The 25294-nt window shown below is 34.0% G+C and overlaps 4 protein-coding genes across 4 annotated transcripts in view; 3 read left to right on the forward strand and 1 right to left on the reverse strand.

Annotated features, from left to right (window-relative positions):
* LOC140055771 (peroxisomal acyl-coenzyme A oxidase 1-like) overlaps nucleotides 1-2134 on the forward strand; it is a 9856-nt gene extending 7722 nt beyond the window's left edge. Inside the window, exons 12-14 of the mRNA XM_072101186.1 lie at nucleotides 44-190; nucleotides 493-699; nucleotides 1053-2134. Of these exons, the coding sequence (XP_071957287.1) occupies nucleotides 44-190; nucleotides 493-699; nucleotides 1053-1115 (417 nt within the window). The 3' untranslated portion in view covers nucleotides 1116-2134. The remainder of the gene's footprint in view (nucleotides 1-43; nucleotides 191-492; nucleotides 700-1052) is intronic.
* Nucleotides 2135-2867: 733 nt separating this feature from the next.
* On the forward strand, nucleotides 2868-8432 carry LOC140056200 (RNA-binding protein 45-like). The gene is made up of 11 exons (XM_072101529.1): nucleotides 2868-3090; nucleotides 3423-3520; nucleotides 3880-4006; nucleotides 4264-4389; nucleotides 4593-4724; nucleotides 5065-5247; nucleotides 5482-5614; nucleotides 5756-5890; nucleotides 6139-6281; nucleotides 6395-6517; nucleotides 7246-8432. The coding sequence occupies exons 1-10, from the start codon at nucleotides 2868-2870 to the stop codon at nucleotides 6514-6516; spliced, it is 1422 nt and encodes a 473-aa protein (XP_071957630.1). The 3' UTR covers nucleotide 6517; nucleotides 7246-8432.
* A 226-nt stretch (nucleotides 8433-8658) lies between these two features.
* LOC140055925 (BRCA1-associated RING domain protein 1-like) lies at nucleotides 8659-23925 on the reverse strand. Its single transcript, XM_072101199.1, has 10 exons — nucleotides 23737-23925; nucleotides 22721-22777; nucleotides 14253-14422; nucleotides 12608-14001; nucleotides 12108-12188; nucleotides 11300-11472; nucleotides 11044-11207; nucleotides 10516-10698; nucleotides 9902-10023; nucleotides 8659-9603 (listed from the first exon to the last, which is right to left on the reverse strand). The coding sequence occupies exons 1-10, from the start codon at nucleotides 23808-23810 to the stop codon at nucleotides 9274-9276; spliced, it is 2748 nt and encodes a 915-aa protein (XP_071957300.1). The 5' UTR covers nucleotides 23811-23925; the 3' UTR covers nucleotides 8659-9273.
* On the forward strand, nucleotides 16866-21230 carry LOC140050829 (dehydrogenase/reductase SDR family member 9-like). The gene is made up of 4 exons (XM_072095814.1): nucleotides 16866-17190; nucleotides 19282-19540; nucleotides 19883-20040; nucleotides 20625-21230. The coding sequence occupies exons 1-4, from the start codon at nucleotides 16866-16868 to the stop codon at nucleotides 20861-20863; spliced, it is 981 nt and encodes a 326-aa protein (XP_071951915.1). The 3' UTR covers nucleotides 20864-21230.
* Nucleotides 23926-25294: the final 1369 nt, after the last annotated feature.

Raw genomic sequence — 25294 nt, forward strand, 5'->3', positions numbered from 1 at the left:
GGCCTTGTTTTCAAATGTTGAGCTTTTATTTTTTGTACTATAGGCCCACTGCCATCTGTACATTGTCAACAACTTCTATGAGTATGTTATGGAGTCTGATACTCCTCCTTCTGTCAAGGACGTTACGCTTACGTTGTTCCATTTGTACGCCCTTCATGGAATTAGCTCAAAGAAAGGAGATTTCTTGCATGTAAGTATCAAGTTTCCTATAAACCAGACACTCTTTTATTGTATGTATTCTTATTCTTTTTTTTTATTGCCAATCATAAAACAACAAACAAACTACAAAGTAAGTTGCAGGAAACACAAAAGGGAAATAAATCCCTAAGACAAGAACCTGTGTAACCCTCTTACCGAGTATTACATCAAGATAAAATACAGCATTTCAATAAATATATCACAAAATATCCACACAAAAAAAATATCAAAAAATCATTCATAAAAATACAAAAGCAAAGGAGGATTCGTTATTCATATTTTTTTTTATTGTAGGATGGATATTTCAATGGTAATCAGATAGACCTTGTCGAGAAACAGATTATTCAACTCATTGCCAAACTCCGACCAAACTGTTTGGCTCTTGTTGATGCTTTTGATTTTAGTGACACGATCCTTGACTCTGTTCTAGGTCGTTACGACGGCAACGTTTATGAGAATTTGTACAAGTGGGCAAAGTCTTGCCCTATGAACAAAAAAGAGGTAAGAAATTTACTGTAAACCAAATAAAGGCATACTGGAGTGGAGTTGTGACTTGGTGGTTATGATGTTTGGCTACCAATCTAAGCATTTAAGTCCTGTCATGTCAGGATTTTTTCAAATTCTAATGAAAAATGGCAAATTACAACTCCACTCCCAATAAAGACTTGTAATACGACTTTGTTTATGTAGAGCATCAGCATCTTGTGTATGTGAACAGGATTGCCACCCTTAGGGATAGTGAATGAATTCGATTATGTTTATCCTTGGCAATTTGCCTAAATATGTAAACAAAACAAACTTAGTTCATTTTCAACACATTTTTAGTTCAATTTTTTTGGATTTTTTTTCTATAGGTTCCAGATGCTTATGGAAAGTATATTAAACCGTTCCTGATGGAAAACAGATCTAAACTGTAGGAGAAGCAGGAAACAGATATAATGCTTTGGAAATACATTGCTTTCTTTTCCTAGCAGCTGTTTATTTTATAACTGAAAAATAACTACTAGCCATGTGTTAATACTGAAATAAATAAAATGCTATATATTGTATAAGATAAATATTGTATCCTAAAAATGTCGGGTAAAATAAAATAATGTTTAAAAGCAATTTATGTATATAAATCATAGTAAATTAAAGAAAAAAAAGCACAGAGATGAAATTCTAAAACTGCCTACAGATAATCCTGTACAATATTGAAAAAAGTACAATATATAATTTCTTAAATTGAGACTCAAACTCTGGTGCTAAATAATTTAACAATTTTTAAATGACTTTCTAATGTAATTAATAAAAATAATGTATATGTTGGGAGACAAGTCATCATTTAAAAATGCTATGCAACCTTTGATCTTTCTTTTTATAGGCATTTACTTTAACTTGTATTGGACAAATATTTTAGGATAAAGTGAAACATTCATTAAATATGTATGTACATCAATGAAATAAGTAGTAGAAAATCCAAATTTCACAATCTAAAGCATATTTTCTGCTATTTTAAAGTTAATTTTTTTGGGAAATTGTCAAGGATAATGACAAATAATTTTTTGTTTGAACTAATGAATAATTTGAAACAAATATACTATGGTAATACTGTATTATAATAAGTTTACTATTAAATCCAACAGCTGATAATGTTGTGTTTTGAATGTTTCACCAAAATAATAATGTACAGCTCAATTGGAATAAAATATACTAAATAAATGAAAGGAATATATTAATGATAATACATTATGTATTTGATGGTTCATTTCGGATTTATATTTGTTTCAAGCATATCAAGGCTTCATTAAGTTTTCTATGAAATATTTATCATTAAATAAAATGAAACAAAAATGGCGACTTATTAGTAGGTAAATAAATTTCAAATTTTGTTTAAATGTGCCGTAGGGCCCCTCGGAAGAGCAGTTTTATTTTATTACTGAGAGGGCTACCCTACTGAAAGAAAACGAAATAAATAAATAAATAAATAAATAGCCTACTACTTTAGTACTACAGACTCTATATAGTACTTTACTGATGTTTACTGTATTTATTTGAATTGAAGGAATACTTTAGGCCTATCTAAATCTAAAATTTAGGCCTAAAGAATAACTTTCTTTCGAAGCACTACATACCTTGTATGTTGTACTTCACAGGTTTCTAATTTACTTAGCAAGACCGGCCATCGTCACACACCGGTGGCTGCTGCAGACAACCAGAAAGAGAGACACACGTGCTTGGTTTTGGAGCTAGCTAACTTACATACATACCTTATTCAGTTGATCTTATATTAAAAGTATACTACTTGGTTAATCCTGGCGTAATAATTACCAAGTACGTTGTCTTTGTATTAACAAAAGTAGTTTCCGAGTCACGAATCTGGAAATTTAAGTATGAACTTCTACACCAATCAGCAGTGCAACCGCCGAAGAAGACAGTGGTAGTTCATTGACGCATGCGCAATTCTCGACGGAAAGGTAAAAATAAAAAACATCCTATAAAATCCTTGGTATAATTACAAGAAATATAAGCTGAGCTTGACCTATATGAAAAAAAAAAAAAACACGCAAAAAATGTTTAAAAGTGTTTAGCTTTATTTATCTCTTTATCCTTCTTTTCCACACGTCATACGTCATACACCGCATGCGCAGAGAGGTGTAGGAGGAGAAACTACTACACTAGGCCTGAAAATGGCGTACGACGGGGGTTCTTCTTGGGAATACGGAGGTGGTTCGAGGGGTGGAAGTGGGGGATCTGCTCCAAGGGTGAGAAATGACCATCCGACTAACAGTAGAATATTCATTGTTTGTGGTAAAAATCAAGACGAAGATTCTCTTAGAACTCACTTTGACAAGTATGGTTCAATTGAAGATGTCTACGTTGTCAAAGACAAGGTAACGAAGCAGAACAAAGGTGCGTAACGTAGTGTGTGGAAGGTAGATTGTAGCCTGGCTGGTCGTTTCGGCCTTTTTTTGGATGATTTATTAAATTATTCAATCACAATGTTTAAGAATTGTTCGTACCTGAAATTTGCATAAATTAATTAGTATTTTATTTTTATTTATAGTAGCAGTGTAAACGACTCTTATATTTTAAATTATTATTTAGGCTATATTAATTTTATTGTTCAATATTGAATAGGCCTAGGCCTAGTAATAATAATGTAGATTAATCTGTAAAACTAATTATAATTACTGTAATAATAATATAAGAACAATTTAAATTACTCTTTTCTATAAATACAGGAGTTGCATATATCAAATATTCAAAGGCCTCTGAGGCATGTCTAGCACTGGAAGGCCTGGATGGAAGATCCATTGGTAACGATCCACGCCCATTGAAGGTTTGTTCATGGAGACATATGGTTGGATAATGTCGTTACAAAAATGCTATTCAACAGGCCAGTGGTTATGTTTTGTTTTGGTAGTAATAATCATTCATGTAGCCAAACTTTCTTTACCAAAGAAAAATATCCCTTGAATTCAATAAATAAAGACATATGGCCCAAAATATTTGCCAATCTAGCATTGATCGTATCGTGTCAGCCATTATCGACATTATCCAACCATATTGGCTGTTTGAATAACCACTTCCATAGAATAAACAGATATTATCAGATGGTTAATAAATATTTTATTTAAATGTTAAGATATCTTTAGTAATATATATTTTTGTTACAAATTTCTAATTGTTCCTATACAGGTTATGATAGCCAACTCACGATATTCAACAACGCATCGTGATATTGATGAAACGGAAGAATTGATGAGGCTTTTCATCATTGTGCCCAAAGCATACACAGAGGAGCAGATAGAAAAAAGTTTTGAAAGTAGGCCTAAGCTCTGTTTATTTACTATCAAAAAATGTTTTTTATTTCATATACTACAATAAAAGTCTGTCTACACTATCAAACTAGTTTGACAAAAAAAGTGTGACGTGCCCAATAACATGGTAGTGATATGACACCATATAATGGGCACATCACTTTTGTTTGTCAAATAAAGTTTGATAGTGTAGACAGAGCTTAAGGCCAAGATTTGTTAGAGAAGCAATCTTTTTCATTCAATTTTCTTTGAACATCTTTAGGTTTTGGTGAAATAGACCGTGTCACATTGGTACGTGATCGGCATACAGGAGATCCTAAAGGATTTGCGTATGTAAAATTTCGGAAGGCATCAGGGGCAGCTCTTGCTATGGAGAACTGTGACAAAAGTGAGTTCTATTGTTGTTTTCTGTGAATAACATATCACATCTTCTTCTATGAATATGACTCCTATCTATCATACAATCACGTTTTTACCTTAATTGTTTTCTGTAAATAACATTATCACATCCTCTATGAATATGACTTTCATAACTATATTTATTATCAATCATATTTTTATCTTTACATTATACAATGTTTTTATTTATAGGTTTCAAGCCAATATATGCACAACCTAAACATGCTAAGCAAGCACCATCACAGTCACCAAGAGACAGTTACAGTGGCTACAACAACCAAGCCCACTCTATGAGCTCTTTCTTTGATGGTGGTGGAAGACGAGGTTAGTGTAGATATTGTTAATATGGACTCAGTTTGCAGTTAATAATCCTGTAAAAATTGCATTTGGAGTGTTAACTGTTATGAAATGTCTGTGTTGATGGGCAGATCCAAAGGGGGGAGGGGAGGCCAGTCGGCCTGGGGCCCACTAAATTTTGGAAATTGTAATGCAAAAGATAGGACATCATATTAATCTCAGCCCTTCATTTTCCCTTTTTATGACCTGGGCCCCGCTATTTCTGAATCCTGGATCCGCCACTGGTGTCGGTGGCTCAAACTACTTCATTGCACATGCAAGTCTTGCAGTTGTCCATTAACTGATTTTCGTTTTTTTTCTTATACAGACTACTATGGAACCAGTATGTCGCCCCCTGCTGAGTCTTATAGTAACTCATCCACATCATCAAAACTACATGTGTGGGTTGATGGGTCTGTGTCACAGGACCAGCTTAGACGTCTTTTTGACTTAGTTCCTGGAATGGATTATTGTGATCTGAGACAAGAGAATATGGAAAGGGGAAGAAAAGGTTTGTACCTTAGAGATATGGTAGGCTTACTGACCAAGCCTTTTTGTCACATGATGCTCAGACGTAATGCTGCCGTAATTGGCTGCCGGTGTCACGATGTGACCCTTAGGGAAGAAGAATTTTGTTAAAAAGGTGTAACATCTAAGTCCGCAACACTCTGATTTTCATGAAATTTGCATTTGCCAATAATTTGTAGCTTGTGTAATTTAATGGTTGAATCTCGACCCTTTATAGGATTTGCACATGTACGATATGGAACATCTGCATCAGCTCTTTATGCAAAACAGAAACTGGATGGATTTGAATATCCACCTGGGTGCCCGATGACAGTAAGGCTCGAGGATGAACCAGCTAGAGGCTTTCAAAGGTTTGTACATTCATTCTTTCTGTATTGTTATCAATGATCATGCTAAATCAAGGCTGATTATTTAAAAAATAGTTAAAGAACATGTTTCGTCCATTGATGCCAAATATGTAAATAATGCTTACTTTTGACATGTTTTCTTAGCGTCTATGACTACCGGCATTCAGGTAATCTAAGTTCAGTCCCTGAGGGAATAGTGAGGCAAGGCTTTGGAGGCGAAGGCTCACCTACCTGCTCTGTCAGTCTACCACCAACGCAACCACTTTTGTCCAATGATAAGTAAGACAGATTCAGAAGTACAGTACTATGTTGGTACAGTAGTAGAAAGCACTGTACAGTATTAGTAAAATCTCTACATGAATATATATTATCTAAGATGGAAAAGCATAATAAAAAAGGCAAAGGAAATTGATATAATAGTATAGTAAATATAATAAAATTAATTACTTAGCAGTAATATTAGTGTACATTTTTATAGTTTCAATATACGAGTACATGGCATATACTCTTTGATTTGTTTTTTTTAGTGAGGTTGCTCAGCGTCTGTTTATAGTGTGTAACCCACGCGGTGTTCAAGATTACATATTGAAGGATACTTTCTGCCGATTTGGACACCTTATTGATTGTTATATGTTGCCAGGACGGAATTATGGTTACGCAAAATACGCAAGTAAGCTAAACAGTGTTTTACCTGTGAAATGGTTACAAAAAATTATTTTAAAAGAAGCTAAACAAATTTAAAACTTACAAGCACAAATATTCTGTTACTGTATTCTTTATCAGATCGTGATTCGGCTTTAGAAGCTATGAAAATATTGCATGGTCAAGAATTGTCCGGTCAAAGATTGAAGGTCATGGAAGCAGACCCAAATGAAGAGCAGCGAAAGCGACCACGTGTTAACTAAGGTAGGTTGAGTGAGGTAATCTAATTCTGTTTATATTTATATTGTGTAACTATAACTTAAATATGTAGATTTGTATCTTTATCGAAACCTAAGTTTATGTAGCATAAATAGGCTGTGAAAAGGAGAGTGACCAGTTAGGTAAGTCAATTATAGTTTGCACTAGACAGCATCAACATACTATATTACATTACAGCATAACCTTGAATATTTAAACCAATTAATTAGACTACCCTAATGTAATATTATTTATATTACTATTAATATACTTATATATATATATATATATATAAATCCAAAGGCAAATTACTGAAAAAAATGACAATGCTGTGGGTATCAGTGGCTGGATCTCAATGGAGATACAAAAATAAAAAGCGAAAAGCTAAATCAAAACGATAAAGTAAACAGCCAGAAAAGTTAGCAGAGCTTTCGGGCAACACTAGCCCTTCATCAGTGCAAGTGAAGGAATTTGGATAACGTCATAGTATAAAGCTGGCAAGTGCTGCCTGGGTGGACAGGAATAAAATATATATATATATATATAGTATTATATTGCCAAGCAAAAAAAATAATTCCCTATTGACATAATCATATTATCATCACTACCATGTACGTTTATTCTTCAATACTCATTTCACTACTGTCGTCATATTTGCTTTGGAACCGAACATTTATATAATCTTTACTTTTATAAAATTAAATACACTGTCTGTGTCCTTTCTTGTACTACAGAATTTGACTGACAAAAAAAGACAGACATGACAAGAAGAACAAAAAAAGTCACGACTTTAAAAACGTCTGTACGACTAATTCAAGCGGAGCACTCGCGTCTCAAGTATATACGACTGATTGTTGCTGATTGAACTGATTCAGACGGTGTGCCGAGAAAAAAAAAATGATTAGCAAAAGAGTACGACTGACCAGACAAAATCAAGGACCTGAAGTATTTGACCCACCATTGTGTCTGACCGTCAAAGTCTGCTGGACTTTTGACAATGCTGTAACTGACTGCATTGGCCCCTCTGGTTCAGGACAAGCATCTGGAAACTTATGTCACTCCGATTGTGATTGACCAAGACCTTCGATTCTTACATATTGGAGTATGACGCATATGGGAATGTTTTTTCCCATGATTGACAGACCCTACATTCCAGGAGACCAACCTTATTACGGTGTTTCTGACTTTCTACATACTGTATATTCAAAATATATTAATGTATACAGTAGTGCCAGAATGACGTAGGCTCTTCTCCAGACATACATTAGTACCAGTATGACATAGCCTCTTCTACAGACGCACAGTAGTGCCAGAATGACGTAGGCTCTTCTCCAGACATACATTAGTACCAGTATGACATAGCCTCTTCTACAGACGCACAGTAGTGCCAGAATGACGTAGGCTCTTCTCCAGACATACATTAGTACCAGTATGACAAAGCCTCTTCTACAGACGCACTATGACGTAGGCTCTTCTCCAGACATATATTAGTACAGTACGGTACCAGTATGACATACGCTCTAATCCAGACATACAGTAGTGCCAGAATGACTGGCTCTACTCCAGGATTGTTTTCACGAATACGAATTGAAGTACTGTAATGACTTGACTATATCCAGCATCAAGATGTTGGTACTGTCACAATTCGACGGCCCATGTTGACTTCTTGTGTAAAGTGAAAATGCGACTGACAACGACGCAATCTTCCAACTGACATAACCTAAGGATATGTACTAAATGTAAGGAAGAAATTATCTGGCACAATATTTAAAAATAATTTTAAAAATTTTATTTGTACGCACATGCTTTTAATTTTCTGCCTCATTTTTATTGTGAATAAAAATAATGCACTGGCTAATGCCTTTCATTAATTTTAATTTTCTGTTGTAACTTTTGTGAAATATGTATGGAATCATTAAATTTAAGAAACAAATGGAAGTGGTTTTGTGTATTTATTGAGTCATTTTTGTATTGCTGTACTGTAATATTACAGCCGTCTGCTTACACAAAGATCAACTATTATAATAATTAACCAGTTAGCTTACACAAAGACCGTTGACAGATGCTGCAGTCCTAGAAAGCCCATCAGCCTTCATTAGAAAAGTTCGTATTCATTTGGATTCGCTGTAACTGTATTTTGTCTTTACGTCTTTCATGTGTAAACTGACTTTGGGGTTGGGTCAACCGGCTCAGCTACAGTGATTAAGTTCACTTAGGTTGACCCTGGTCTCCCCAATTTCAGTTCTTTTTGTTTTGTATATACTTAAATAGACCAAACAAATAATGAAATGAAATGAAGATCAACTATTCTAATAATTAACCAGTTTTGGTTGCGAATCGAAATTAAGGAGTACAAAAAAGTAAATACCGATTGTATTCAGCAGAGCTTATCGATGTTCCATACTTATTTTGTTTTCCTATAAAAATGTTAGGTGGACTTGAAAAAATACATTGATCCAAATTTTTTTTATAACAACTTTTTTCCTGGTGGAACTTGTCTTAAAGCTCTTTGAGCTTATTTGAGTTTCTGCAGATACAAGGCATTAACTATTAATTTGATTCATATTTTGTCAACATACTTTGAATTTTGCTTTGTGTAAATAAAATGAATGAATGAATGAAAAAATAGCTGTATTGATAATTATTAATTCAAGTAATTAATACCGATTGACTGAAAGTTGAGAACAAAGGAAGTGACTTGCATGACAATAGGCCATCTTTGACCTGCAGTTTATCGGCACACTTCAGACTTGAGCCAAAGGTCAGTATCCATCCGTACTTAGAATTTTAAACTGTGCAATGCAGTCCATCAGCCATGACAAGGGCACAGAGCACAGCTTAGCTGTGTTTACAAGCATTGCATCATGCAACGGGCTATTAATGATGTAGTAACAGCAATTTGGTTGTTGGCTATCCAAGCTGGAATGATAAGCTATGCGACGAGATGATTGTACTATATCGTCATCCATTTTGGGTTCACGAAGGAGAAGGGTTCCACCACCACACTTGACCAGTTCTCCCAGATCCTTTTTGGATGGTGCGGTAAAACTTCCATGGAAAAAGAAATGACAGCCATCAAACAGAGGTGGATACTGCAAAAGATAAATTTATTTGGAGAAATCAAATACAGTAACAATATTGGGGATTGAATGAACGCTCACACGAAGGTCACGTTCACATGAGATTCTCGGGCATGATTTTGTCAACTGATAGTTGTGTCGGAGAGCGAACCTCAAAATGCCACAAAACAAGCGCTCAAATTAGTAGTCCAGAAGACAACCCAAATATCATGTTCTATCTTGAAAGTCTTTGTATATTATAACAACCCACCGGTATATTGACATTAAGATGTTTCTATATTATACAGTAGGCCTAATAATGATTTGTTACCTGTGCTGCTGCATTTAGCCTTGCTCTCATTGGACCAGGACTTGATGGTGATGACATCGTACCAGCAACCTCATATAGGCCCTCATCCACTGCTTGTTTTTCATGCACACACCTCTCAATCCCTGAAATAGTAAATAGTATATTAAATATTAAATTTTGAATTGAATTTATTTATACTGGGTAACCTTTTCAGTTGAAGACTAGTCTCCCAGAGGGTCCAGATAAGATCAGTGGCTGTGTGTGTACTAGTACACCGGGGTAACCCCCTACTCGTCTCGAAAGATGTACTAGGTTCTTTAAAGTGCACACGAGCTAGTTGTGTACACTCGACCTACAGTTTATAGTCCTTATTCGAGAAGACTTGTTCTACCACCAGAACCATTTACATGAAGCGAGTGAGCCTCGAACCCTTGCCAATGTTATGGCTACGTAATTACGGTTCCAGTGTCTTAACCGCTCGGCCACTCACTCACTGTACAAGTAACAAAACAAATTTGATAAAGATGACCAGTTATAGACTAGCCGACTCTCTTGTAGTTTAATAGCACCTCTATGGGTAGTAATAAAGCGTAAACAACTTTTACATGTGACCAAAATTAATTTACTACACTTACACTCAAACGATACAATCCACTTTGCTGAAATTACTCCCTGCAGATATTTCAAAGTTCGCAAACAAACGCCACCTGCGCAGGAGGCTATCACGTGTGTCACATCATCAGTAAATGTTTTCGATATTTCCGCATCTAGCATTCTCGCACATGCTTCCATTGTGTTCTTCTGTTCATTATTTAACCCTAACAAAGATTGATATAGATACAGTAAGTATCACTGTTGAATAAAGATATGTATAAATTCCTAAAGCTCTGTCTACACTATCAAACTTTGTGACATAATAATGTCATACCACTAGTACATACTACCATATTACCATATTTTGGCACATCACACTTTTTTTGTCAAACTAGTTTGAACCAGATGCTTTTTATCTAGCTCAATGACTAGTTAACCAGTCTGATTTACAGAATTTACTGATAACATCTGTTAACCTGAAGAAGGTTCTCAGTGTTTCCATTGTTTTTGGAAGAACAATTCTTTATTTTGCACAGTGTCCAAAACAAATAGCAGTACAGAATTCTTACCAGTACAAATAAAAACAAACTCATTTGTCTTGGCAACTGTGTTTGTTACGGCCTTCTCTACCGAATGACCTGCTCGCTCTGTTTCTTGTAAAACCTTTGTTTTCAGAGCATTTTTCATTGCTTTTGTAATTGCCATGCCTGTTGGGGTCAAACCAAACATGTTTCTGAAAAATAAATGAAGAAAGTTATTTATTAATTATTTTATGAAAAACAAGTACGTATTATTTGTACGTTTTTTTAATTAACCTGTTCTTACCGTGCCATAATATTAGCTCCATTTTTTACAAGGACCTTGACAACGTTAATCCGGTTATTGGCCAGAGCATCATGTAGTGGTGAATCATTTTCAAATCCTGGGGCATCAATCAGAGCTCCATGATCCAGAAGAAGTGATACAACATCAGCATGGCCATGATTGGCTGCCTCATGCTGGAAATAATCATGTGATTTATTATTTGAAATGCAAGAGACTTCACATTATGGTTTATTAAAGCTTGGTTCCCACTAGGACACAAGGACGCAAAGCAAGCGAGTTGATCAATGACAAGCGACTGTGCAAATAATACATCGCTTGTGATTGGTCAAATCACTTGCGCTGCATTACATCGTTGTGCTGCATCTCTAGTGAGAACCACGCTATAAAGATAATTGTTTAAAATGAAATTTAATGATAAAAAGACGTTTAGGAACCATTCTCAAGAACAAATGAGTAAAATAATTGTTATATATAAAACTGTATACTCTATTATATAACACCTATATAAATTCCTGTCATTTGATTGGACGAATGTGGGTCACATGGCGTGCAATAGTACGCACTATTCAACGATCGTTAAATAGTACTTTTTGAAACATTTTTGTGTACGAAAAAAAAACGTCTAGATGTTATATAAAACAAATAATGAATGTTTTGTATTCGTGTAATGGTACAAATAATGGCACTTGGTGAATGATGAAAGGTTATATCAACTCGGCTTTGCCTCGTTGATATAACCTTTCATCATTCACCTCGTGCCATTATTTGTACCATTGCACTCATAAACATTCATTATTTGTATACTAACCAATGGTCTCCAGCCAGCATAATCTCGGACATTAGCATCAGCTCCTTGTTGCAACAACATTTCCACATTCTGGATATCTCCCTATATAAAAAAGGGTACATGAACTTAACATAAGATATGGTAAGCACACAATAATCTTGCAAACAAACTATACATACATACATAAATACAATAAATATATTCAATATTCGCCTTAAAGCAAATTTACACAGACGAGCGGTAATGGTAGAATCTGAATCTCTTATCAGAAACCACCTACACACCACCTCTGCACTTTATGTATATGGTCATAAGGAATAAAATAGATTCTATATTTTCATTTCTGTTACCATTCATACGTGTAACACCATTGCAAGTTGTAAAGCTGAGCTCTGCCTACGCTATAACATTTTATGTGACAAAAAGAGCGTGATATGCCCAAATATGGTAATGATAATAATAACAATGTCCATATATGGGCACATCACACTTTTTTGTCAAACTAGTTTGTTGTAATGTACCTTAATAGATGCAAGATGCAATGGTGTTTCTCCTTTCTTGTTTCTCTTAAGGTAATCTACTGCCATAGATTTTTTTCCACTTTGTCCTTCAAGCGAAGATCTCTTTCTTGTATTTGATGGCCGATCTTGATCCAACGAGGATTGCTTTTTAGCTTTTGAAGATACACTTCTATAGAGTGAAGATATTGTTTTCATTTTTTTGTCTTCAGATTTATTCTTCCCATTCAGTGTTGATTTCTCAAGTGACAATCGACTACGCGGCTCGTCTTTTGGTGTTGTTTGTTTGTTACCTTTCTCCTGCAATGAACTCATTCTTTCACAATGTGTTTGATCACCCTCTTGTGATGATCGTTTTCTTTTAGAAGCATCTCTTTTTTCAAAGATTGGTGAAATCTTTTGCAAATGGTCACCTCCATTAACCTCTCTTGGTTCAGAATTTTCAACAGTAGGATTTGTTTCTCCTTGCCACATGTCACTTGTAGGCCCATGAGGCTGTTCATTGCAGGTCTTTTTTTCTTTAACATTAGCGGTTCTTTCACTTTTATGTCTTAAACCCATATCTGATTTAGTGACACTCTCATCTACTTTCCTCATTCTTACATCAGAATGCTTTTGCTGCGTTGGTGATGTTTTTCTAGGACTGGTGTTGTCACCATCAATACAATTAGGAACACTGTCAAATTTATCAACAGTTTCATTACTTTCTGACATCTCAACTGTCATTTCACTACAACTAGCATTTAAAATCAATCTATCGTCATCACCTTTTGATTGTGAATCAACTGATTTATTAATTAAATTTAGCTCATCTTCTAAACAACTAAAAGACACTTTTCTTTTCATAAATCTTTTTTTTATTCTCCTGCCTTTGTTACTTTTTAAATCTTGCAAAGGAATTTTATCCCATTCAGCATTACAACTATCGATCCTCTTTTTTCTCATTTCAGCAGACATTGAGTGTTTTTTGAATGGAGGGCAGTAGTCATCAGGTGTACTGTCAGATGTCAATACCGTAGTAGTCAAGAAGCTACTAATCTGTTTCTTCTGTTTACCAAGGTTCTCTTTAAGGAATGCAGTATCTCTTGGACAACGAGGTCTTCTTGGTATGTTCCTCTTTGTTTTCTTGCTGGTATTCTTTCTCCATGGCGGAATGTACTTTGCTCCTTTTCGTCTATTCGTTTTCTGTTTCACCTCCTCAACATCATTTTCAGATGTGGTAGATTTATCTTCACATGTATCTTGATCAGTTGACATTTCGCTGTCCATCTCTCTTGCCTGTAAATCCGTCCTACAGGTATCTAAACATTTTTCAAGTTCTTCAATTTCACTATGTTCTAATGGTGATTTTGAATCCGATTCTAGTTCAGAGTCATGTAAATCATCTATGGAATTTTCTGTGGAAACATTGTATTGTAACAAGTTAATATTGTCATTATTACAACAATTACGTGATTGTACAGTATTACTACACATTACACACATTTAAATTATACTTTAATGTAATTAATAAGTTTGAATGTATAATACTAATTTTAGATTCTTTGTTGTAAAAAATACAAATCAGCTATAGCTATTGTAAGGAGGAAATTGAATTTATGTACTCAGTTAATAGATAATAAAAGCAATTAGCAAAAACAGAACTGACCTGTATCTGTAATACCTTGGACACTTGTAGGACACAGCTTGACCAGTCGTTGCAAACGCTGATACATTTGTACGACAACAGTGAGTTCACGACTGGGTAAGAGGTCTTTCACCCATGCTGGCGAGTCACATTCCGGACAGCTATTCTCAAGGTGGTTTATAATACAATACCTGAAAGAGATTAAAATAGATTTTTTTTTTAAAGACTAGATTGATATTTCTCAAAAAAATATCAAACATCAACTTAAACAGGTATTGTTTTTTAATTTTCAAAACTGGAAATATATATCAAGTATAAAATAATAGATTTATTAACTACAATTTAAAATAAACCAAATACAGAACCAGTAAATCAATTACATACACTACAGTATTTCTTATTTTTATTGCCAAGAAAAACATTTTCCCAATGTCCTTTCTTGTTCTATAATCATTATCTCCGCAATCAATTTCTGCAAGTGACAGAACTTAACTTAAAGATGTATTGAAGATAAATTTAAAAAGACTTTGAATTAGGTTATTTTGTAGTTTACAAAAAAGTTATTCACTTCCTTCCGTATAAAAAAAATAAAGTTTCCACTTATAAATTTGACTATTTTTTGTTTTAATTAATTACAGTTTTTTCAGGTAAGCAATTTTTTGTCCATCCAATTTTTGGTTAAAGTGAATAACTATTATGTGACATTAAAATGGCATACTGTATTCAACAAAATAATTTTAAGGGACAATATATCTTTAAGGCAATCATAGAGATATTGTAAATATCTCTATGATGTAATCCTGAAAAAATATACACACTATGCTATTCTGGCAATTTAATTTTGTCTGACTGACTATTTAAAACTAATTCACAGGGGACTATTGAACTAGTTTAACATGAGGGCCTAGTGCTGTGTCTAATCAATATTGTCATATCACTAAAGCCCCTTTCTCACAGAGCTGTGTGCCAGGAATATTGCGGGAATATACCATTACCATGCCGGTATGGTTTTCTGTGAGAACGGGTCGTCTTGGCATCATGCCGGCATCGACATGACCTGCTTTAGACCTAGTAATATTCTAGGGATATTCCCCGCAATGTCAGACGGGCATTCTGTGAAAACGTAACGCCGTTATATTCCGGGGTTATATTTAATTCCCCGTCGAGGCTTTGTTTGACACCTTCGCGCGGTCAAGTGTATCACTTTGGCGCCGATTCAATTCAATTAACAATAATAATAATAATGTCGAACTGGAGGGATAATGAGATAAGAGAGCTGCTTAAATAAGGGGACAAGAATCTATAGGCCTCTAGGCTAGGCCATAGCTCTTTGTTGGTGCCTGACCCTTGATCGTCGCCTTGTAAATTGTACAGCCTTCTAAGGTGTTTTACAGATTGCCGATGACGGCTAATTAATTGCTGTACCTGTATAATATGCACAATATACTGTACATAGCATGTATTGCATAAATATGCTATAAAGGAAGATAATAATCTGTAACTTAAAATTCGCCGCCATATATCGCTAGACAAAAATATTAACAATAAAGGACACCCTCAATAATTATTTTATCAGAGACTTTTTATTGGCCGAATATGCCCGACTCCTTTCTTACAGAAAGCCGATATATACCGGTTATATTTCCGGCACGATAGTCCGATGAGAATGGGTATATGCCGGTAACGATACCGGCACGACGCCACCATAATACCGGTATATTGCAGGCACATCTGTGAGAAAGGTGCTTATCAGTAATGTCACTTCTACAGGTGAATGCACGATTTATTTGTAAACAAATGTGTATTGAACCGGTCCATTAATCTATTCATTCATTGTGTTTTTTTTTTGTCTAATTTGGTTGAACTGAGCATACCTTTCAAACAGACATTTCCATGTGTCGCCTACTGTCAAAAGTGTCTCTACTGTATCACAGTAGTTAGTTCGACAACAACGTACTATTTTTAGGTAAGTATCATTTAAATTTTTTATTTAGAGGTTTAATTGTTTGATATTTCCACTTATAAATCAAAACTGATCAAATCTAGGCCTTATACAACTGGTTAGCTTACATTCAATTAATCAATCAATCAAAGTAACATTTATTTTCTTCAAATTAAAACAGTATACAAAATGGTGTAGAGAAAGGTATTTAAATTGAAGAAGGCATGTTCAAAAAAAGCAAAAAGCTTGTGACAGACATGCCTAAACAAAGATGAGATTTAAACAACACAGAAAAAAAAAATAAAAAAAAAAAATAAAGAAATAACAAAATATAAATGTACATAAGTTAAACAGTACTCTACAGGTATGTCACTAGAAAGCATAGTGGTTTAATTTTAGAGATGTTTACTCTACTCTAGATAAATTGTGATTACTACATAACTTTGATTATTATATTGGTTTTTCAATCAAACCAATATTGGCATAACAGCACGTGAGTATGCGGCCATTGACATGGCTTATAGAAATTGACTTTTATATCCACTATCAAACCTTACTAGTTGAAAAAATAGTCAATAATTATTGGATAAAAATAATGAATGGTGTGTTTTCTATTTTAGTCCTAGATCGACAGAAAATGATTTTATACTTTATAGACAAAAAACTAAATCAAGCAAAACAAGACAAGCAGAATGGATTGTTGGATTCAATTTGCAGTTTTAATCATTTTAACCTGGACTATCATTTTATGGCTTCTCCGCAAAATTAATGTATCAGACATTAAAAGTAAACATGTGTTGATCACAGGATGCGATACAGGTTTTGGAAACATGTTAGCAAAGCGATTGGACAATAAAGGATTCTGTGTGATTGCTACTTGTCTGTATAAAAAAAGTGTTGACAAGTTGACATCTTCATGTTCCGAGAGCCTATATGCCTTACAAATGGACGTTAGTGACAAGGAGGATATATTGAGAACGTTGGAATTAGTTAAGCAACGGCTTCCTACAGATAAAGGTGAGAATTTATACAATCAGCAGTATAACATTTAACTAGATTTGAACTCAACACTTTGATGAGTTAGTTTTTCTCCTACTCCTCCGAAAGATAATTGATATTAAATTAAAATATGGGAAATATTGGGATCAAATAACAAGCAATATGCGCTCTATCAAAATTTAATTAACTAGCACAAACGAGAAAAAACCCTATCCTAAAAGATGATCTAATACAATCACAAGGAGTTATCCGCCAATGTGCGGATAACAAATAAATAGATATTTTGGCCAATATCTATTTACCTTTTATACTATTTATACTAGTGGTAAATTTCATTGTCATAATTTCATTATTAAGGCCCATTTACACTAGGACGATAACGATCGACGATAAATAGATAAATATGCATTTTTCATACATAAAACAGAATTCATCATCAAAGGCAGCGTAATGGTTCTCCTATAGTTATAGGATGCAAACTGTTTATATTCCTTTGACGTCATGATAGTACGAGCAATAAAATCGTGGCAATACAACGATGTTATGGCTTTTATTTATCATGACGTCATTTGATCGGATTAAAAAAAAAAAATTATTTATCAATGACAGCATAAATGATTGTCCTATAGTTAAAAAACGAAAACTTTTCCAATTTATTTTGTTTTATGTAAGAAAAATGTATGTGGATCTATTTATCGTCGATCGTTATCGTCCTAGTGTATATGGGCCTTTAGTGTATGTTTTACTGTAGTTTTCTGAATGCTCCTCTGAGCTGCTTTGATTTAGGATGAAGACTTTTTTAAGATGACCTATTTTGTACAATTTGTTTTATTTTATGGTGATAATTGCAGGCCTCGAATTTGGGGATTTTAGGGGCAAGGCCATTTGGCCTCCGGTTTTCATTGATTTTAGGGGCACCAAGGCCAAATGGGAGGGCACCAAGGCCATTTGTTTTAAATCAAAGGGGCACCAAGGCCAAAATCAAAAAATATTTTAATAACTAGGCCAAAATTTAAAAATAGCTTGTTTCCGGTGGAATTTTTTTCAAACAAAAAAAAAAAATTCTAACCGCAAAATGTTTTGGAGATTTCCCCCTATTCATCAGATCGCGGAGTAGTAGTAGGACTGTCTACAATACATCTTTTTGTATTTCATATAAATATTACGTGTATTTACGATCCATATAAATAATAAATAGGTACGATGTTCAGCGTTTATAGTTTACAGTCCTGTGTTGAATGTTTCGTTTAGTTTCAAATAATGCGATAAAAAGGCATGTGAAGCCAACCAAGTAAGGCCCGGAACAGGTATAAAAACCCTTATAACAGCAAGCTACTCAGCCTTACTTAGCTAACAGCCGACGGAGAAAACATGATACAAAAACAATATGTTTGTAGGCCTTACCTACAACTATTCATACACAGAGTGTTAACCACGGTAAAAATCAAGCCAATGACATTATGTAGTAGAATATAAATTATAGTTATTTTCCGAGTTTCGATTTCTGAAGCTTTTTTGTTAGTACTGTATAACCCATATGTATAAGAATTCAAAACACGGACGGACACCGACCCCTTTCTCTCTCTCTGTTTAGCCTTCGGCACGTGTATTCTGGACTATACCATATACCAAACAAATGTTGGTGGTGGAAGGGCCATGCATGAATCACCAATTTTAAAGAAAATTTTATTGCATAATTCAAGTGAATAATGAGGAAGCGGACATAATTATTCAAAATCAACACTTTATGCCAAAGAGAAGAGAAACAACTATGCACTTTAAAACATAAAGCATTCATAGAAAATAAATATACACAAATTACAAATTTAGAAAAGAATTCATAAGAAAATTAAATATTTGTTAATTTGATTGATTAGTCAACAACTCTCTCAATACCAGACACCTTTGGAATGACCGAATATGTCTGGTTTTCCAGAAAGTCTGGTATTCGGAATGTGTTTCTAATGGGCGGCGCCTCAAGAAAAGTCTGGTATTGGGAGCGTTTACTGTATATGTAAAGTAACATTTATTTTGCACTACTAATACTATACTACTTTTTAAATATTGCACTAGTGACCAGTAGGCCTACTTGTTTTGCATTTTATCCAGGTCTTTGGGCATTAGTGAACAATGCTGGAGTGTCCGGTTCTTATGTTCCATTTGACTGGATGAATGGACAGGAGTGGGATCGCATTCTCAAGGTGAATTTCTTTGGTGTGGTGAATGTCACGACAACGTTTGCATCCTTAATAAAGAAAGGGGCGGGGCGTGTGATCAATGTTAGCAGTATCGTTGGTAGGATATCTTTGGGCGGTTGTGGATATAGTACAACCAAGTTTGCGGTCGAAGGGTTCACAGACTGTATAAGGTAAGAATGGATACTCTGTTAATTATAATCATTGATAAAAGATAATTTACAAAAACAATGATTTCTGTTTTTTTAGGTGGATTCCTTTGTTTATATTATATGAATAGTGAAAATGATTAATAATAATAATAAAAAAATCATTATTATTCATTAATTTTAAAGATAAAAGTGCTATAGAAAGAGATTAACAGAAAGCACAAATGATTGAAAATGCTACTTAGGGAACAAATACATTTTGTGTTTTTTCTTAAAAAGAAGAGTACTAGGAGCCTGTCGAATATCCAAAGGGATGCTGTTCCAAAGTTTGCAAAGTTAATAACATTTTTCATCTGTATATTTCAGACTCCAACTTCGCTCCTTCGGTGTGATGACCTGTCTGATTGAACCAGGGTTTTTCAAGACTAACCTGATGGATGGAATTGTTGAACGACGAGAAATGATTTGGAAGAATTTACCAGATGACATCAAGGCGGAATATGGCCAAGATTATTATGATAAATGTAAGCTAAATTTTAATACAGTACTTAAGATTTTCATTCTTTTTTCAAACTTTATGTGACAAAATAGTGTGATGTGCCTATATATGGACATGATAATGTCATATCACTACTATATTTAGGCATATCACTATCATATTTGAGCACATCCACACCTTCTTTGTCAAACTAGTGTAGACAGAGCTTAAGTATTTTTATGCATAAGCTTACTACAATACACATCTGGAGGAATCATGCAACATAAGTGGCCGAGCGGTTAAGATAGTGGAACCGTAGCCATTATAAAATCGGCAAGGGTTCAAGGCTAACTTACTCCATAGTTCTGGTGGTAGAACAAGTCTTCTCTGATAAGGACCATAAACCTTGGCTCATGTGTATACCACCTGTTGGTCCCATCCTTCACTGAAATGTACATCTTAGTGAGAAGTTGAATAAATAATTATCATTGTATACATAATACATTGAACATTTTTATTTAAAAATTAGCCATACTGTAAAGTAACTGCTGATTAATCTGAACTTGGAGTAGAAACTTACAGCAGTTTCTAGTGACATCATCATTTATTCTCAAAATGATTTTATTTCAGTGGTGAAGCTCTTACAAGATACTAAAGACAGCATGAATGGAGAACGCTCCACAATTGTAGTGGACGCCATGGAACATTCAGTGACCAGCTGGTGGCCAAAGTCACGCTATCTTGTAGGGTGGGAATCATGGTTTCTATTCAGACTTTTTTCGTTTTTACCAGCAGGCATGATTGACCCCATTATGCTTAGATTGTTCAGTCCACAAACTCAAACTAAACATATAATAAGGGCAGAATAGTAAATAGAGTTGATAGTACTGTAGGCAACAATACAAATACTGTATTTCTTTTTTATGAAATAGCTCTTTGAAAGAGTGTTCCATAAAAAAGGTACAGTTGGTCTCCCAGTTGTATAATTTGTGTGCTTAGATCGTCAGTCAACGAACTCAAACTAAACATTAATAATGCAGAATGGACAATAGAGAGTTTATAACAATTATAAAAATATCTCATTTTTTGAGGAATAGCTCTTTAAAAGAGATGTTCAATTAAAAAAAAGGTACGGTTGGTCTCCCAATTCATTGTATAATTTTTGTGCTTGGATTGCTCAGTCCACGAACTCAAACTAAACATATAATAAGGAATAAGGCAGAATAGACAATAGAGTTGATAACATTACAAATATTTCTTTTTTATGAAATTAGCTCTTTGAAAGAGATATCAAAAAATTCTATAATTTTTGTGGATGCATTGTTCAGAAAGATTATTCCACAAAGTTGATCCTTTATAATTCAAATTTCTCTTTCTGTGAACATTATTCCATGATGCTGGAGTATTAGTTGATTAATTTCTTGTTTTGTTGTAGTTACTTTTTGAAGTGAAAATTGTCTTTATATTAATTAAATTTGTTAAATAAGATGGTGCAACCCTTGTAGGCATTTAAATATCATAATCATAATAAATAATAATAACAAACATAATATTTTCCCATCTTTTATGGACATTCTTCCATTTTAGTAGTAAGGGACACTCAATAAAAAAAACAAAATGATTTAGAATTATTTGCAGATGATTAAATGGGAGAAAATCCTATTTTAGCATGCTTTTCCGTTTTGCATTGTTTGTTGTATACTTTTTATTTTATTTTATTTTATTTTATTCAATTTCCAGGTAACATACAAAAATCAAAAACAAGGTACGGCATCATTCAACAAAACAGAACAAAACTGTACAGTATATGGAATTTTTATTCAGAAAAACAGTGATCAATCATTAACAAGTTCTAATTTACAGTTTGGGAATTATTATTGAAATAAATTAAAATGTATAATACACTCAGGAAACTAATATGAAGTACTATTGCAAAATATTTAATAGAAAAAGGTGGTTTAATTGTATATTTTGAAACTTTTTAAATTTACAGGTATTTTTGGAAATTAACTGGTATGTAAAAGTATTGTTTTATAAGATCACTAATAATATTATATTTGGAATAAATTTTGAATTAATTCTAAAATACAGTAGATAAATTTGTATTCTGTTGATTGGTTGAGTGAGCAGTTGGGGCAGAAGTACTGTAATGATGGACATATGGGTTTCATAGAAAGAATTAATAAAATTCTAAGGGTAACATTATATTAAAAAAGGAGGTTATTTAAAGGATTCATTAAGAAAATATACTTTGATAATGATGGCTAAATCAATCCCAAGAAATGTAATAATATTTTTTTTAAATCAAATCATAATTAAAAGTTGGTAGTGTAGCTTGGAAATTTGGCTCCAGACATCCAGATCGTAAATGACAGTTCTCCAGCTTACTTATCTGACCTTGTGGATTGTTATGAATCATCCCGCAGAGGCCTACGATTATTGTCACAAAATCTTTTTCAAGAGCATAGAGCCAAAAATCAGTGGGGGTCAAAGTTCTTTTACGTTGCAGCCCCAAGTGTATGGAACAGTTTACCAGCAACAGTTAAATGCTCCACTAGTCTGAATTGTTTCGAGACCAACCTGAAAACGTCGCTATTTGATGATGTACTCACACGTTGCTAATGCACAAAGTGCCATGAGCTCCACATGGGTGGGGGACACCGGCGCTATACAAGTTTTCATTATTTATTACTATCTGACTTGTTAACAAACATAAATAGACTTACTTGCAGAAAAGATGATCACAGACACCTAATGAACATGGTTCTTTCAGCAATTGGGAACTGGTAGGAAAAAAAATTAAAATCCAATTAAGTTAGGCCTACTATAACTTTATAAGTCACTTCTTTGACGCAGGGGTACGTCATGCCTCATATGGTGGTATACAGTAGCCTTAGGCCACCTACATAGTGTAAGGTATGACCATGGATAAATTATTTCTCTATGGTATGATCAGACAAATGACATGTCACACACCTATCCCGGGGCGGTGGAGTTGTGCACATCATTGACAAGTGATTGATTTTGAAAATTTTAAGTCTTTATTACTACTGTAAGTAGGCCTAGGGCCTACCTAGCTAGCTAGGCCTAGAGGTAGGTTACACTTACAGGGAATAATTTCGCCAGTGTAGCATAGCAAAAAGCTATACAAAACAACCTTTTTGCTACACATTTCTACAATTGTGTAGCAAAAAATACAATACAAAACTATGTTTCTTGACTAAAAAATCAGTTTGATTAGCAATTTTGCTAAACAAAATTTTCAAATGAAATTTTTCCCTGGGTTAGTACTAGTACTAGGCCTAGTAGTAGTAGTACTAACTACTAGCTAGGCCTCTACTTATTTTACATTTTATTAGCCAAAACATAAAAACAACAGTCTCTAACAATCTAACATTCTATATATACAGCACTGTCTGTACCAACAAGTAAACAAGATGGGTTTGGGGCGAACCGACTCAATATTCGAGTATGAGTATTACGAGTATGACATATCGGCCTCATCATTCATGAATCATTATTTGTATTTTTCTTGTATATGGTTTTATCTTTAACTGATTGTATTGTATGGAGTGAGTGCAGAATCTGTTTGAGCTTTAGCCTATTCTCATTCCTGGTTATTTTTACATTGATGACCGAATAAATATTATTATTATTATTATTATTATTATAAACAAAACTGACTGTACACATTGTTCAAATTTTATAACTAAAAAACAAGATAAAAAAACAACGCATTTACCAAACGCTACATATAAGAGTTTTCCCTAATTCATCGAGAGCGTGAACAGTTGATGTCCATTTACGACTTTCCATTGTGTGTGGGATTTTTCAGATACCTAACGAAACAGAGGTTAGGTAGCCTAGCCTATAGGCCTAGGTAGACTTTTACCGCGGGTTGAAAATCTTCTTAAACTGAATTTCCGCGCGTTTTGTTCTCTCTCTCCTCGATCCTCTCCACCACCCCCAGCCAAAGCAGACAAGAGAGGGCGCTAATTCTTTCATTTATTATATTTTTAACGTTCATCAAATTAAAAATTTAATACAGTAAAATTATAAAATAAAAGTATTATTTTTTCAGCTTCCAAGTAATGTAGGGGAAGTGGGGGAAATTTAAATAAAAATATAAGAGTGGTTATCCTTATGGTTTTTAATTGGAGGCAGTCTTTAAATCAAATGAGTGTTCACAACATTAGTTTATTAAGAGCTTTCTCCATCACCCGGGTTCAACGGCTCAACGAGTAAAACGTCACCGTGCAGCAGAGACACACTGAGACAACAAACAAGGTAAGTGGTTCGATTCCTTCACTAACCATTGTAATTAAGTTCTTATTTCAGCAAAAAATGAAACGCGAAAAACTCGGTTTCGAAAAATTCCACGCGAAAAAAAAACCGATTACGCGAAAAATTTAAAACCATAAAGCAAAAACACAAAAAAAATGTTTTATAGTTTAATTTTTAAAGTGTTTATGTTATTATGTAATAAACAAAAATTCTTCTATGTTTTCCATTTAATATAGTTTTTTCAAGTACATTTTTGGTCAAAGTTTATAATTCTTACGGAATATTAACGGCCTAAAAAGAATTAACCGTTACTGATGTTTTATTATTTAATTTGTTTATACCGTATAGTACCGTACAATTGTAGTGAGACGGATGCTGATTATTGTGATGTGGTGGTTATTCTCAGGTGGCCATTTGTTAGAGGGATTCTTAGGCAGAAGAGGTGTGTCCATGGGACTCCCTCCATCTACCAAGAAAAAAAAATCCGGGAATTATAATTTGCTTTGTCAAGACAGATTGAATTATGGCGTTGTAGGTTGTGTTGTTAATTTTCTTGCCATTCGTGCCTCTTCATTTCTTCATTTTTATGAAGTTTATCATTTATTTGATTATAATAGTATTTTTTGTCCTTAACCAAAAACCATTGTCTGACAGACAGTCTAAGTATTTTTTGCTTTAAATTACATTTTTTTCAGATAAATCTTTTTTTTTTCGATCCGGTTTTGGGTCAAAGTGAATAATTATTACGCGACATTAAAATGGCATATTAAAAAAAAAGAATAAAAAATTTTTGTTTAGGGAAACAGTATATTTAAATGTCATGTGACAAGTGACTACTAACTGGAATCTTGGAATATAGTGCACCGCAGTCGAAATTTATTTTACCTTTGTACCTCATTAACAATTTTGTTTTTATTTGTAAAGGGTTCGTTCAAAGTTAGTTATTTTCATGGATAAGTTGGTTCATACCCACTAAAGCTACCGATATCTGCCAAACAACAACCAACTACCCGGTC

This window comes from Antedon mediterranea, chromosome 1, assembly GCF_964355755.1.
Source record: "Antedon mediterranea chromosome 1, ecAntMedi1.1, whole genome shotgun sequence".
In the NCBI taxonomy this organism is placed as follows: Eukaryota; Metazoa; Echinodermata; class Crinoidea; order Comatulida; family Antedonidae; genus Antedon; species Antedon mediterranea.

Excerpts from the sequence above, each read along its gene's own strand:
- LOC140056200 (XM_072101529.1), top strand. The coding sequence starts at position 2,868 with ATGGCGTACGACGGGGGTTCTTCTTGGGAATACGGAGGTGGTTCGAGG. Across the intron at positions 5,615-5,755 it reads CCAGCTAGAGGCTTTCAAAG|CGTCTATGACTACCGGCATT; the intron begins GTTTGTACATTC and ends ATGTTTTCTTAG. Across the intron at positions 5,891-6,138 it reads CCACTTTTGTCCAATGATAA|TGAGGTTGCTCAGCGTCTGT; the intron begins GTAAGACAGATT and ends TGTTTTTTTTAG.
- LOC140050829 (XM_072095814.1), top strand. The coding sequence starts at position 16,866 with ATGGATTGTTGGATTCAATTTGCAGTTTTAATCATTTTAACCTGGACT. Across the intron at positions 19,541-19,882 it reads GGGTTCACAGACTGTATAAG|ACTCCAACTTCGCTCCTTCG; the intron begins GTAAGAATGGAT and ends TGTATATTTCAG. Across the intron at positions 20,041-20,624 it reads CCAAGATTATTATGATAAAT|TGGTGAAGCTCTTACAAGAT; the intron begins GTAAGCTAAATT and ends ATTTTATTTCAG.
- LOC140055925 (XM_072101199.1), bottom strand. The coding sequence starts at position 23,810 with ATGGAAAGTCGTAAATGGACATCAACTGTTCACGCTCTCGATGAATTA. Across the intron at positions 22,778-23,736 it reads ACTCTTATATGTAGCGTTTG|TTCCCAATTGCTGAAAGAAC; the intron begins GTAAATGCGTTG and ends TTTTCCTACCAG. Across the intron at positions 9,604-9,901 it reads GGCTAAATGCAGCAGCACAG|TATCCACCTCTGTTTGATGG; the intron begins GTAACAAATCAT and ends TATCTTTTGCAG.